Source organism: Jaculus jaculus, chromosome X (assembly GCF_020740685.1).
Source record: "Jaculus jaculus isolate mJacJac1 chromosome X, mJacJac1.mat.Y.cur, whole genome shotgun sequence".
In the NCBI taxonomy this organism is placed as follows: Eukaryota; Metazoa; Chordata; class Mammalia; order Rodentia; family Dipodidae; genus Jaculus; species Jaculus jaculus.
Window position 1 is genome coordinate 43362225 of NC_059125.1, and position 14378 is coordinate 43376602.

Genomic DNA, 14378 nt, shown 5'->3' on the forward strand with positions numbered 1-14378 from the left:
AAAAGTCCAGTTCTATAAGGATTTTATAAGCTTTTAAATGGACATTTCACAACTTTTACTGTATCTCATATATCTTCAAAGGAAAGTCTTAGGCTTATAGCAGGGAAACATGCATTCCTGGCCCTGACACCATGTTAGCCACTACATGGACAGGTATATAATAAATCAGGTAGGTGGGATGGAACTCGTGGAGAGTTTAAGCCCAGAAATATTTGCAAAAAGGAGGCTTTTAATCAGTACAGACTGAGGACAAGGACTTTAAAATATGTTTCTGAACCAGGAGTGGTGGCACACACCTTTAATCCCAGCAATCGGGAGGCAGAGATAGGAGGATCACCATGAGTTCGAGGCCACCCTGAGACTACACAGTGAATTCCAGATCAGCCTGAGCTAGAGTGAAACCCTACCTCGAAAAACAAAACAAACAAAGTTTCTGAAACCTGCCTCTTAGCAACACTAGTATGAGAACAATTTCAAGCAACATGCCAAGTTTTTCTTAAAGAATAACATTACTGTTGAAGTTCACTAGGATCTGATTCTCTTACACATTTGAAAATTCTCATAACAAGGCTAAAATCATGCATTTGGGTTTCCTGTAATTATTATATTTTGCATGTTTATGTCCAAGTATTATCAGGTACACACTGAGTATTCCTCTATAGAGAATATTAAGTTATTCTATGGCCATACCACCCTGAACACGCCTGATCTCATCTGATCTCAGAAGCTAAGCAGGGTCAGGCCTGGTTAGTACTTGGATGGGAGAATATTAAGTTAGCCCAAAATTTAAGAGAGTGTTGAAATAATTCAGTGAAATATAGTAATAGGTATAGTAAGGGAATCTGGGATGCTTTGATGAATCATTTACAGAGCTTCTGGTCCCTAAAACCATATGGCCAAATGATTTGACTGTATAAGCTCAGTCCTTAGCATCTGTGATCTCCCCAACAGCAAAGAACCTTATAATGAAAAATAAGATACTATAGAATGCATTGATCAGAAACAAAGGAGCAAAAAGCATCATTCTCAAAATATAGAAAAAGAATCACAGTAAGGTAAATTAAGGGTTAGTGCATATTAATGGGTGTTTGTGCATTTGCTTTCTTTTGATAACTTGTTTCTATAAAGGCTGAATAAAAATATTTAGACCTCATTCTCTAGCAATAGCCCAAACTGGAGAAATGTTTTCAGCATGGTATGCTCACAAAGTTAAAATGAACATGGGGCTTTTTTGTAGTACAGCTATCTAGTTGTGCTAATGCATGAAGGAATGATGAGAATTGCAAAAATAAAAGCAGGACTGTTAATGGTATTTATGGTATTGCTTTCTGTACCTATGATCTGATGAATGATATTTCCATTGAGGAAAAGTATGCTTATTAGTGAAGTATATCAACAGACTGATATATTTTAATCTGCAGAAATAATTCAGTACCTCATGAAACAGCAAGATGATGATGGCAAAACTTTCTGAAAGGTATACACATCCCTATCCTTCTTGCTCTACAGAGCTGTAAACTGAACACTGCTCATTTAACACTTGCCACTTTCTTAAAAACACATACAAATGAGTTAGATATCAACACTGAACACAGCACAAACAAATGAATAGATATGTTAAACACCAGAATCTTAACCATGAATGAGTAGCATGAAGAGGTTACACTGGTCTAAATAAAATTGCCATGTGGTCAAAGGGTTGCAAGACAATAAAAAAGGATCTTGTCAAATGAGAGATACAATGAATATTAGAAGAGCACTTAAAGAATGAACTTTTAAAGGTTTTAAGTTGCTTGTTTATAAAAAAGGATTTAATAAATAAAATGAAACCATCAAAAACACGGAGTCATTCAACATGTTACTTACATGCACAGAGGCCATTGGGAGTGAGACAGCATGAAAAATGTACAGGGGTCATTGAAATATGACTTTTCATATATTAGTAAAATAAAAGTATAATAAGCACAAAATAAACTATCATGCAGTATTCTAAACACAAGGTAAATAAATCACATTAAGAAACAAACTTATCTTAATAAAAATTCAATCATATCTTTATATAAAAGCCAGTTAATTGTATATGCTTGTATATGTGTAGAAGTTTTACATGGGAATTCAGAAGAAGCCCTCTTTAGAGAACACAGGTATAAGAGCAACTTACTTTTCACTTCATGTATTTTTGTACTACTTGCAATTTCCAATCATATGTGCCTATTAATGTCTATTATTATTATTATTATTATAGTTTAGGGTACTGGAGATCAAACCCAGAGCCTTGTATGTGCTAGTGAAGTGCTCTGCCACTGAGCTATGCCATCAGTCATTTTATTATTAAAAAAATGCAGTGGGGCAGTGAGGTTATGGGTCACTTTTTGTTTCCAGAGTTGTTTGTCCTCAAAGAAGAAAGGATAGTTTTTAAAATACAAGTTTTGGTAAGCATAATTTAAATGTAGCTGAAAATGTTATAAAAATCATCTAAGTTGAAATGTATGTATATAAATAGGGTATTTCCAGGACACCTAAATATCATAGCTCTGGACACTCATATTTATAAAATGAATGATGGATTTTTATTTTTTATAAAGTTCAAATTGTCAAATGATCTAAAAGTGACTTTTGGAAGTCTTGAGGCTAAGGAAATTCAAGGCCTTAATTAAGACTGCAGTTCTTCTAGCAGCAGTACAATTTTTTTGAGAGAGTGAGAGCAAGAGAGAGGGAGAGGGAGAATGGGCATGCCAGGGCCTCAGCCACTGCAAGGGAACTCTAGATGCTTGTGCCACCTAGTATGTATGTGTGACCTTGAACTTGCCTAACCTTTATGCATCTGGCTTATGTGGGATCTAGAGAGTTGAACATGGGTCCTTAGGCTTCACAGGCAAGTGCCTTAAATGCCAATCCATCTCTCCAGCCCATGGACAACTGCATAAAATGAATTTGCTGTAAAAAGTCACATAAAATAATCTAATCTATTCCTATAGATCCAGAAATACCATCTGGCATAATTTGCTTATATTTCTCTGATTTCCTGATAAGCTCCTTAACATTCCAGACACTTTTTTTTTTTTGATTTTTCGAGGTAGGGTTTCACTCTAGGTCAGGCTGACCTGGAACTCACTATGTAGTCTCAGGGTGGCCTCAAACTCAGTGATCCTCCTACCTCTGCCTCCCAAGTGCTGGGATTAAAGGCGTGTGCCACCATGCCCAGCTGACACTTCTTTTAAGTATTCAGGTACTTAATTTTATTACATAAAAACTGCTAATATTAAATCCTTGTCTCAATCTGAAAAACTACATATATCATAAAATATTGTAAAAGAAAGCTACAAGTTAAAAGGTAATTATATGCTGGTAGCATTGGGCCAGAGTTTAAACATAATGTCTGCAGTGGCCAGGAAGCTAATGTGGTTGAATGAAGTGATCAATGCACAAAAGCAGGGGTGGGTGGGAATGGTGGGTACTGGAGATTTAATGTCTCTCTAAAAGGTATATCAAGAACTTAGTCCTTAACAAAGTGGCTTAGTGATGCTACATTCCCTATTCTCCCAAGGGAAATCTATAACCTGATTTTCAAATACAAATTTATTAAATTTAGTGATTTATTCACTAAATATTATATTAAATTATCAAAATTATTTTATACATTGTGAATAAAATTCATTTATGGATCAAGTTGAAATAATAGGATGCCACTTTATAATGTAGGATAATGTAGGCTACACTATTTGACAACAGTTTTGCTTTAACTAGACATGGGAAATTTCCTAGGGACAGAAATGGTAATAATTCTGTCTAGTATTACTGTTTCCATACTTTTAGCTACTGACAAAGTCCCCATCATTTATTTTTACCGCACATATAAACAACATTCAAATTTGGTAAGATACAGATGTTGCTATCACTACAAAAAGAATTCTCAAAGGCTTGGAATGGGAGACAAAACATATGGCTTTACTGTATACTACAGAAAGAATAAAGAACATGTTAAATTTTACGATATAAAGTTTTAAAAGATCCAGAAAAATCCTTCAGGAATACAGTTTGAGCTGTGATCCCTGGGCTAATTTGGCTAGCTTTTGTTATGAAAGACTGTGGTATTTGTAAGCTTTGAAAGCATCTGCTTTATATAGACGAAGCTATTAATAGTACTTGATTTTCATTGTTTTAGAGTGGTTCTTTTTATGGGCAATATATTACATTATGATGAAACTCTACTCTAGCTAAAGCAGACAGCTGATAAAACACCTGACTTCCAAATTATTTGCTCTCTCCCAAAGTAACGACAAGCAAATGGTTCTTCTGTACTTCAGGATAAATAAGATGGAAAAGTCAGTTAATGAAGTTGACCTCTGAAGAGATGGTATAGTGGTTTAAATGTGTGGCCTCATAGACTCAAACTTGATTCTTGAGTCTCTGGTGAGTGGAACCCTACTGGACAAGAGATATGGCACTGGGGGAGGATCTTGGAGTCTAGCCCTAAGGAGTGTTTTGGGGCAGGTCTTAAGTCCAGCTCTAAGGTATAGGTGGAGAGAGCACTTTGAGCTCAGGCTGTTTGTGCTTGCTGCTATTTCTCTCTGCTATGGATGACCTATGGAAGTGAGCCAGTTTTTTTTTTTTTTTTTTTTCCTGCCACTGATGGTGTTCCCCTGGAATTTGTAAGCCTGAAATAAACCCCTTCCTCCCATAAGCTGTGTCTGGTTGGATGTTTGTTCTAGCCATGAGAAGCTGCCTGCAACACATGGTGACAGAAAGGACATTAGACTTTAATAGGCAAGTGTACTTTTAGAAAGGATAGGATAAAAGCTGGCCCCTTCTCCTAAATGAAACAACTAAACTAAAATGAAAGCTCATCACTGATTCCTTCGTGGTGAGGGAACCTTAACAGTAATATTCTGACTAGAGAATTACAGATAAACTTAAAAGTCTAGAAAGAAATGTAAGCAGCTTCTTTCTTTCTAAGGAGCTCAGATTTTCTTTCAAAGGTGGGCTCATATGTAGAGATAAATAAGAGAGGCACAACAATCCCTTAAGCTTAACAAGGAAGATCCAGATGTCCAGAAGAGGTCAGTAGCCATGAAAGTATTGAGCCAGAAGTGAATTAAAGAATATTGGCAAATTGAATACTGATGTCTACATGCCTTTAAATTAGTAGAGTATAATAACATATTGACAAATTTAACCAGCCATTTCTTTGCTTTTCTAGGTTTAAATAGAAAAAAAAATGCCTCTAATCATACTATGCTGTTTAACACTGAAAATTACAATTAAGTTCGATAGACAATTTTCATTCTTACATTGATGCAGGGACTTTGCACATGCTAGACAAGTGCTTCTGAGCTCCATTCCTAGCAGATGAATTATATATATTTAGCTAAAGTCAACATATCTTCATGTTAGCTGATTAGACTGTGTTAGGTTATTAGAGGCAGATAAAAATGAAGGTAACTAAAACTTGGCAATAACTACTGACATGTTGGGTTAAGCAACATTCTGCTGATATTGCAGTGTAGTCTTTCAAATAGTACTACATGAACATTTATAATTAACAGTGCTAGGTTCTGTTTATCTAGTCTGCTTTAATATTTCTTCGTTTATAAAACAAACAAAAAGCCATTATAAGGTTAGTGCTAGCAGTATAATAAATCAGGACTAAATTCTACATTTAATTGGGACTACAAATGTACATGCAGTAATTAATGCAAAGGGGATAATTCTTCATTTAACTGAACCATTTAAAATAAACAACCCATGTGGACATTCACATTCACTCCACATTTTAGAGTACTTCAAAAATCCTTACATTAAATTTCTGATTAAGAAATGAGAATTTACAGGTCCTAAATAATTTTTCAATGAATACTAACATGTGCTATACTATTCCAAACATAAAAAAGCATTTAATATTTTTCGGAACATTACACTGGTCAATTGGGTATGTACTGCATTATTGTATTCACTTGACTTTTTGGGGTCACATTTGATTCTTTTGAGTCATTTATGAAGCCTTAGTAACTAAATCTATTGCCAATATCCAGAGTGTTAATTCTTCAGAAAAAGTTCCTTACAAACGGAGTCACAGCCGGATGTAGTGGTGCACGCCTTTAATCCCAGCACTTGGGAGGCAGATGTAGGAGGATCACAGTGAGTTCGAGGCCACCCAGAGACTACATAGTGAATTCCAGGTCAGCCTGGGCTAGAGTACGACCCTACCTCGAAACCCCAAAAAACAAACAAAAAACCACAAAGGAGCCACATTAAGAAGTCATTTAAATTAAGTATGTCACCATGTATTTTCTTTGAACTTCAAGTACATCCTGTGAGTCTTATGGGAATTTGTATTGCAGTACCGAGTTATGCTCTTTTGGTATGGACTTCAGTTTTCACGAAACAAGTGAACCTGTGATTCAGTTGAAGGCAAGCTTGCAAACAGACAAATGTATTATGAAGGGAAGGCCTAAGTAATGTCTTTGGGCTTTTAGGAACTTGGAAGTACCATGAGAGAAGACAAATAGTTACGTAAACTTAATTACTAAATCTGGTTATTTTCCATGTTATCCATGCCCTTTCAAACCAGATACATAATCCTTTCCAGCTCAAGTCTTCTGTGTACCTTTGCCCTTAGATATAAGTCATGAGAGGAACCAGAATGGCTGAGTGGTTAATTTGTTGGACTTAAGATACAAATCATGAGGCCACATCTAAGGGCCAAGAAGATACTAAGGGGGGAGGGTTTATGTGTTCAAGGTCAATACCAGTCATGGAAGAAAGAATCCTGTGGCTTCAATATACTTTTCAGTTCTCATTTCTTTTTTTTTTATATTTTTATTTATTTGCAAGGAGAGAGAGAGAGAGAGGGAGGGGGGGAGAGAGAGAGAGAGAAATGAATATGCATAGGTGTCAGGGCCTTCAGTGGCTGCAAATGAACTCCAGATGCATGTGCCACTGGCTTTACCTGGGCACTGGGGAATCAAATCCAGGTTGTTAGGCTTTGTAGGCAATTACCTTAACTGCTATCAAGCTCTCATTGTTTAGGGGAGTACTTAACATGATGAGTTCCTTTCATTACAGAGAATATTATTTCCAAGCAGAAATTTTTCCTATAAAGTACAGCTCTGCAGAATATCTGCAGAATATTAGTTGGAGGCAGGGGCTTTTTAGAGGTTTTGCTTGTTAGTGAACATCTCATATGGTAGAATGTTCTGGACAGGGCACTCTTACAACCAAATAGAAATGTTACATGTATGTATGTCTTGGTGATGTTTAACCCAGCCTCAGAAACCGATGGACTTTTCCCTACCTGCATTGTGCTTTGCCAAATATTTATCTTTGTACTGCTTCTTTTTCTTGCCAAACCAAGTACAGCTGGCCTGCTGCTCTTGTTTGGTCTTCTCCATAGCAATGCAAGCTACTCGCCTAGTACACAAAGAAGCGGGGGAGGAAATCCAAAAAGTTAACACATGGTTTTATGTTGATAAAAGAACAATTTTTTTTTATTTGATAACTATATGAGACAACATGAATATACTCATCACAACCTTTCAAGTCACTCAGATAAAGGCTGTTCTTTGGTTTTCATGGCAATTTCCTAGAAATGTTTTCAAATCAGAGGCCTATGTTAAAATTGCTTGTTCCTTGAATATATACAAACCGATAAGATTTAGAAGTCACAAAATGTGGGTTGTGAGATTCAGTAGAATGATCACAGGAGTATAAGACAGACCAGTTTGCATCCTGGCTTTGTTACTCATTAGCTGGTATTGAGTACTTGATATTAGGTAGTTTCTAGGAATGTTCCATGTATTAACCTACTTAATCTTAATGATACACCAAATTGTATCACAAATTGCATACAGATGAATGGACTGAAGCATTGAGATTTTTAAGCAATTTGTAGAAACTGGAAGAGTGTGGAAAGTCTGGTATCTACTAGGTATTGAATCTCTTGGAGCTTCTTGGGTGGTTGTTCAAAAAGACTAGAATAAAAATGTTTATGTCCTGACAAGTGCCAGACATCCAGTGGGTATTAAACAAATGGTACTATTTACTGCATGGCTTAAGATAGGAAAAGAATGGTATTAATTCTGTTGCAATCAAATCAGAAAACTGTAGTCAATATTTTCTTTAGTGGCATTTTTAGTATCTTAAATTCTTCCTAGTCTTTGGAGATATTCTTTAATATCACTTTCACAGAGTTTATAGTTTTTTCTTTCATATTTTGGTTTTTGTTGTACTGGAAATGATTTTAGCCTATGGTATGAAGCAGGAGCCTAGTCTTTGTTCTTTTGTCACTGTAATGGATACACAATTGTCTGAGAAGGACATACTGAAAAGCAAGACCATTCATCACCGTTATACAGTACTATTTCTGTTAAATCTAAAGCACTAATTTATGTATAGGAGTAGTTCAGAGTTCATTCTCTTCAATTGGTCTATTTGAGCATTTCTAAATCCATACCTTATTATCTCAATTATTATACCTTTGGTAAGTCTTGGTTTCTGGTTGAGTAAGAACTCTTGCTTTAATCTTCAAAAGCATCTTGGATACTCCTAAAATTGTGCATTTCTATGAATACTTTAAAGTTAGCTTGTCAATTTCAAAATAGTTGGGATTTCATCATTAAAATTACTATAGGAAGAATATTGAGGAATACAGTCATCCTAGTATGCCTAAGGCAAGAAGGGAGAAAAAGTCTCTATAATGGAGTCTTCTAGTCTCCAAACATAATATGTTTCTGTTTTCTTTAATGTCTTAGTACATTTTTAAAAATTTGAGATAGGATTTTTACATAGCCCAGGTTTGCCTTCAGCATTTGATTTTCCTTCCAATTGTTGGGCTTATAGGTAGGTATGTGTATGGACCACATCTAATTCAAAGCCTTTTTTTTCCAATATTGGGTATTGAACATTAAGTCTCACACACATATGTGAGGCAAGTGCTCTATTAATGAGTTCTATTTCTAGCCCTGTTTCGGTAAATTAAAAATTATTCTGTAAATGTCTTCAATATCTTTGTTACACCTTGTTCTCTGATTTTTGATATAAACAAAAAAGTTTTATAAAATGGTATTTAAGAAGACACTTGAAGCCAGGCATGGTGGCACATGCCTTTAATCCCAGCACTCGGGAGGCAGAGGTAGGAGGATTGCCATGAGTTCAAGGCTATCCTGAGACTACAAAGTGAGTTCCAGATCAGCCTGGGCTAGAGTGAGACCCTACCTCAAAAAAGAAAAAAAAAAGACACCTTATTTAAAATTTTTAAAAATTTATTTGAGAGAGTAAGAAAGAGGGAGGGGGAGGGGGAAGAGAGAGAGAGAGAATGAATTAGTGGGCCAGGGCCTACAGCCACTGCAAATGAACTCCAGACACATGTGTCACATTGTGCATCTGGCTTATGTGGGTCCTGGGGAATTTAACGGAGGTCCTTTGGCTTTGCAGGCAAATGCCTTAACTGCTAAGCCCATACGACACTTTATAATAATGAAAATTTCAAACATACAAGAAGATAATGTATGAATCCTAGATATCTACAACACAGCTTCAACAATTATTACTCAGTACTTATTTTATTTATACCTTTCTCACCTTTCCATTATTTTGGAACAAATTCAAGAATATCTAATTCTCTCTTTTAATAGTGTTAAATCTTTTAAATCTATAGATTTCCTCTTATATTCCCATTATAATTTATTTGTTGTAGAAACCAGTTGATTAAACCTGTAGTTTTAGGAGAGTCTGATTTTTTTTTTTTTTGTCTCACTCTATAACTCATGCTGGCAATCCTCCATGATGTGCCATCATGCCTTGGCCTGTTTGTCCATTTCTTGAGGGTACCAATTTTTATAGTCCTAACAGATTCTGCCATCTTGTTGAGACCTGAGGTGGTCGTCTTTTTGGTATGTGTGCCTGTGGGTACACATGTTACAGTGTGCATGTGGATAACAGAGGACAACTCTTAGGTGCTGGTTTTGACCTTCCATCTCCCTGAGTGTGGTCTCCTGTTCACTGACCCCATTTGCCAAGCTAGCTGGTCCATTAGCTTCTGGCAGATTCTCCTGTCTCTGTCTCCCTTCTTACCATACATACACTGGGATGACAGATGCCTGGTACAGTATTTGGATTTATGTAGGGATCTGAACTCAAATACTCATCCTTGCATGGCCAGTGCTTTATCCATTGAGCAATCTCTCCAGCCCTAGGCCTTAGGTTGTTGCTCTCTGGTGTAATAGTAAATGCTTGCCAGGTAAAATGGGCCAACTTGGCATTCTCTGTATCACTCTGATAATTTTCATAGAGAAATTGCTTGCTGACCTCCCTTTTGAACATTCAGTGCTCATAAGACTATTTCAAAACCATATTTTCTGCAGTGTATTTGTTTCAACAGGAATATTGATCTAAATAATCTAGTTCTCCAGCATGGGAGATAGAAAGCAGGTCTACTTTTCCCAGTGCCACTTCTTGGGACCTCTCTAGAAGACTAAGAGTTCATGATTTATATAAGTGATCTCACTAGGGAGAAAAAGTCTAGGACCCACATCCTTGCTTCTTTCACTCCCCCCCCCCCCCGGCTCATCTCAGGCTGCTCTCAAACTCCTTCCATTACCAAGGATAACCTTGAACTTTTTATTCTTCTGCCTCCTTGACCTGAGTCCTGAGATGACAGGTGTGTGCTACCATGCCTGTATTATAAGGTGCAGGGGCTCAAACCCAGGATCAAACAAAGGGCTTCCTGCATGGTAGGCAAGAAGCCTATCCATACAACTAGTTCTAATAAATGCTCATAATACATGGCATATCTCAATAAGACATTTTAAAAATATAACTATTATTCAGAGTCTAACAGCAGCAGCATTAAAATGACCTAGAAATCACTTTTTTTCTGCTTAGGCTAAACTGAAAGACAATGCCAGATAGCAGGCTGCTGTTTCTGTTTGAGCCCATATTTCCCTATGTGTACATAATAGCATCTTAGGTCCTCATCCACTCTGACACTCTAAATTTAAAAATATTTTTGGGAAGCATGAGATAGCTGAAAGAGGCAAGCAAAGCAAAAAAGGTTAACTGAAGAAACTCTTAAATAGTGAGAAATATGTAATGAAAAAGGAGTTAGAAATGTCTATGTACTTGGTGTTTTTGGTCTCTCTTTACTAAGTTCAAGTAGTATTTTTAAAAATATTTTAAGTATTTATTTATTTGACAGAGAAAGAGGGAGGGAGAGAATGGGCATGCCAGGGTCTCCAGCAACTACAAAGGAACTCCAGACGCAAGTGCTCCCTTGGGCATTTGGCTAACGTGAGTCCTGGGGAATTGAACCTGGGTCCTTTAGCTTTGCAGGTCTTAATTGCTAAGCCATCCCTCCAGCCCAAGTTTAATTAGTTTTTGGAAGTGGGGTGGGCAGTGGTAGACAAAACTTGGATATCAAGTTATCTTTTAGTACTAGATTTCTGATACTGGCCAAGTAGTAAAAAAGACTATACACATTAAAAATAATCCAATTATCCAATTATGCAAATTATTACAATGATGCCAGCAACAGACATGACCAAATATATACTCTTAAACTTCTCCTCTTCTTTGCTCATTCTCTCTCTTTTCTCCTGTAAATAAAACCCAGGGAATGCCAGGAAAAACATCTACTTCTGAATGGAGAAGACATTTTTAAAAGGACTGGCAAGGCAAATAACAAAGTTTCTCACACCTTTTCTCCCAATGGACAGGAAAAATTAGATTTGGAAGAAAGGATCACAATAACTTTTAAGGAGTTAAGGACTTTGCCTAAGTGATCTCAGGCTAGTCACTCAATTTCTCTCCAGACTGTCCTTACATACAATGCAGATCTAACTAGCATCCTACCGGATGCTGACGATTCAGAATTGTTTGATGACCGATTTGATTTTGTTCAGCTAGTAAAGGAAAGAATGTATCATACAGGTTGTGTAATATGCAACAATATGAAATTAAAAACTGGAAAGGAGGGCTTTGTTTCATTACAAAACTATAAAGACATACCATTCCTGGAGTTCAGGAGAAGGAATGAGACCTGCAGTTCCATTTTTGGAGTTTTCCAGTTTACCCTGCCACCAGTTGTGGTCATCCTTACTAATAATCTGGATAATGTCACCAACTCTGAATCGAATGCCAGCTTCTTTGCAGGGGATGAGGTCATCCTTGGCTGGATCATATTCAAATTGTGCTCTTACATAGATCTATAAAACAGGAATTTGTAAGGACGGAGGCCACAGTGACATGAAGGAAAACAGTGAGCTCTAATCTAATAACCAAACACCAACATTTACAATACAAACAGGACATCAAGTAGTGAAAGTGTAAACAATGCATGGAAATACGACACAAAAAAAAACTCTGCCACTAGAAACAGTGTTCTCTACCTTTGATGTGTACAGGTTCAAAACTCTGTTGTTTTTATTTAGAAGGAGCACTTAAAATACTTGTTTAATAAAAGTAAAAACAAATTCAATTTTGAGAATGATAGGATAGGTCTATCATCATAGAGAAGTATGTTTACCATTTTTAAAACTTGCATGAGCTATAATGATGTTATGAATAAATTGTCATGAGCATGTGGTAGCCCTTAAGTCATGAAGACTACCAGTCAGGGTAGCCCTGAAGTAGATGCAATATAAACCTAGCAAGAAATCTGGGCTGATATATATTTATGTAAAATGCCTTCATGATAACTGGCAGTGTGTTTACACACTGTAGATAGTTAGATGTCAAAAATATTTTTAAAAACTTTTCAAAATAGCTTTATTGCTTTAAAAAGGATTTTAGGGGCTGGAGAGATGGCTTAGCGGTTAAGCGCTCGCCTGTGAAGCCTAAGGACCCCGGTTCGAGGCTCGGTTCCCCAGGACCCACGTTAGCCAGATGCACAGGGGGTGCACGCGTCTGGAGTTCGTTTGCAGAGACTGGAAGCCCTGGCGCACCCACTCTCTGTCTCCCTCTATTTGTCTTTCTCTCTGTGTCTGTCTCTCTCAAATAAATAAATAAATAATTAAAAAAAAGGATTTTAGGATTTGTTTTTGTGTGTGAATCTTCTGAGAATAGAAATTAATTTGAATTAATATAGTACTCAAAATGAGCACAGGACTTGAAGGCATGTGTGGTTTAAGGCTCTGAGTTTTATGGCGCAAATTTAAGAAGTACATTATACATAGGAGTTGTCACATGGCAGTGTTTTATGAATGATTGGATTTCTAAATGATTTACAGTAATGTACTATATCCAATGTTGTCTCAATTATGCAGTATGAAGACTAAACTGTGGGCATATTCTACCAAATGATAATTTATACCATTTTTTAACTTAAAATCAGATTTGTTTTTGATATATTTCAAGAAAAAAATCCATAAAATTCTATCTTTTGAAATTAAATCTGAATATTAATGTTTAAGTCACTGTAAAACCAACCTGAATGCTTTAGAACCACTGTGTGATCTTTCTATTTTATTTTCAGTAATAAAGTGGGTAAAAAGAACAAGTCCCCACATTTGTACTTGAAATTCATACTTTAAAAGTATAGTAATTTGACAGTTACCAGTGCTGGCGTTATAGACAGCACTTCTCATATTTGAATAAATACAAGTGTGTCAGGATAGAAAGCCAGGTTAGTTATGTTTTTTTCACTGTAAATATAGTCATGCAAATATAAATTTAATTTTAATTTGGCTTTTGATTTTTTGAAAATTGCCCTAAAAATGTTTATCAGGAATTACTTTTTAGAATTCTATGAATTTTATAACTCTAAAATTCTTTCATCTTCTAGAGGCAATTCTGTAAGACCCTCAAAGGCTATATCCTTTACCATCAACACACATTATCAGGTTGAAATTACAATAACCATCACAGCTACAAAGATGTGAGGGGGGAAAGTCTTTATAGAGAATTAGTCATGTGTAATGTGTTAAAATGAAATGGTACAAGCTTTCAATGCTCAAATGTTATGGGCCAAAATGCAGACATTATGGGATGGAAAGGGTTAATAAAGAATTGGCTATTAGCAGCTCAGTTTAGAGAAGTTTCTATAGAGGATATCTATTCACCTGTCGTCCTTTTGGTTGGGTAGTTGATGGCAAGTCCTGTAGAATAAAGCCAACCCAGGAGAAAAATTTTCATTTACTTGTCAAGAATACAAAGTATTTTGTGTGTTCTGTTACAATATGGTTAAAAAGTGAACCAGATTTAAGTTGTAAAGAGATAATATACATTATTCCATTTCTCAGAAATGTTGAGTTATCAAAAAAAAAAAAAAAAATCAAACCCCGGCCACTTAGCAGCAAGCTGAAGAAAGCAGGTAAGTTGAAGCAGAGAGAAAATGTATTCTTAGGAAACAACTCGACATCTTCAACACAAAAGCCACTGCAGGT

The 14378-nt window shown here is 36.2% G+C and overlaps 1 protein-coding gene across 12 annotated transcripts in view; it reads right to left on the reverse strand.

The window, feature by feature from the left end:
- Window positions 1-14378, reverse strand: part of Cask (calcium/calmodulin dependent serine protein kinase) — a 361845-nt gene that overhangs the window by 17465 nt on the left and 330002 nt on the right. For 10 of the 12 annotated variants that reach the window (XM_045140293.1, XM_045140292.1, XM_045140291.1 and 7 more), the window contains 3 exons: window positions 14055-14090; window positions 12004-12200; window positions 7295-7410 (listed from right to left, as the gene is read on the reverse strand). In XM_045140293.1, the coding sequence (XP_044996228.1) occupies window positions 7295-7410; window positions 12004-12200; window positions 14055-14090 (349 nt within the window). The remainder of the gene's footprint in view (window positions 1-7294; window positions 7411-12003; window positions 12201-14054; window positions 14091-14378) is intronic. The other 2 variants (XM_045140290.1, XM_045140289.1) reach the window with 1 other exon arrangement.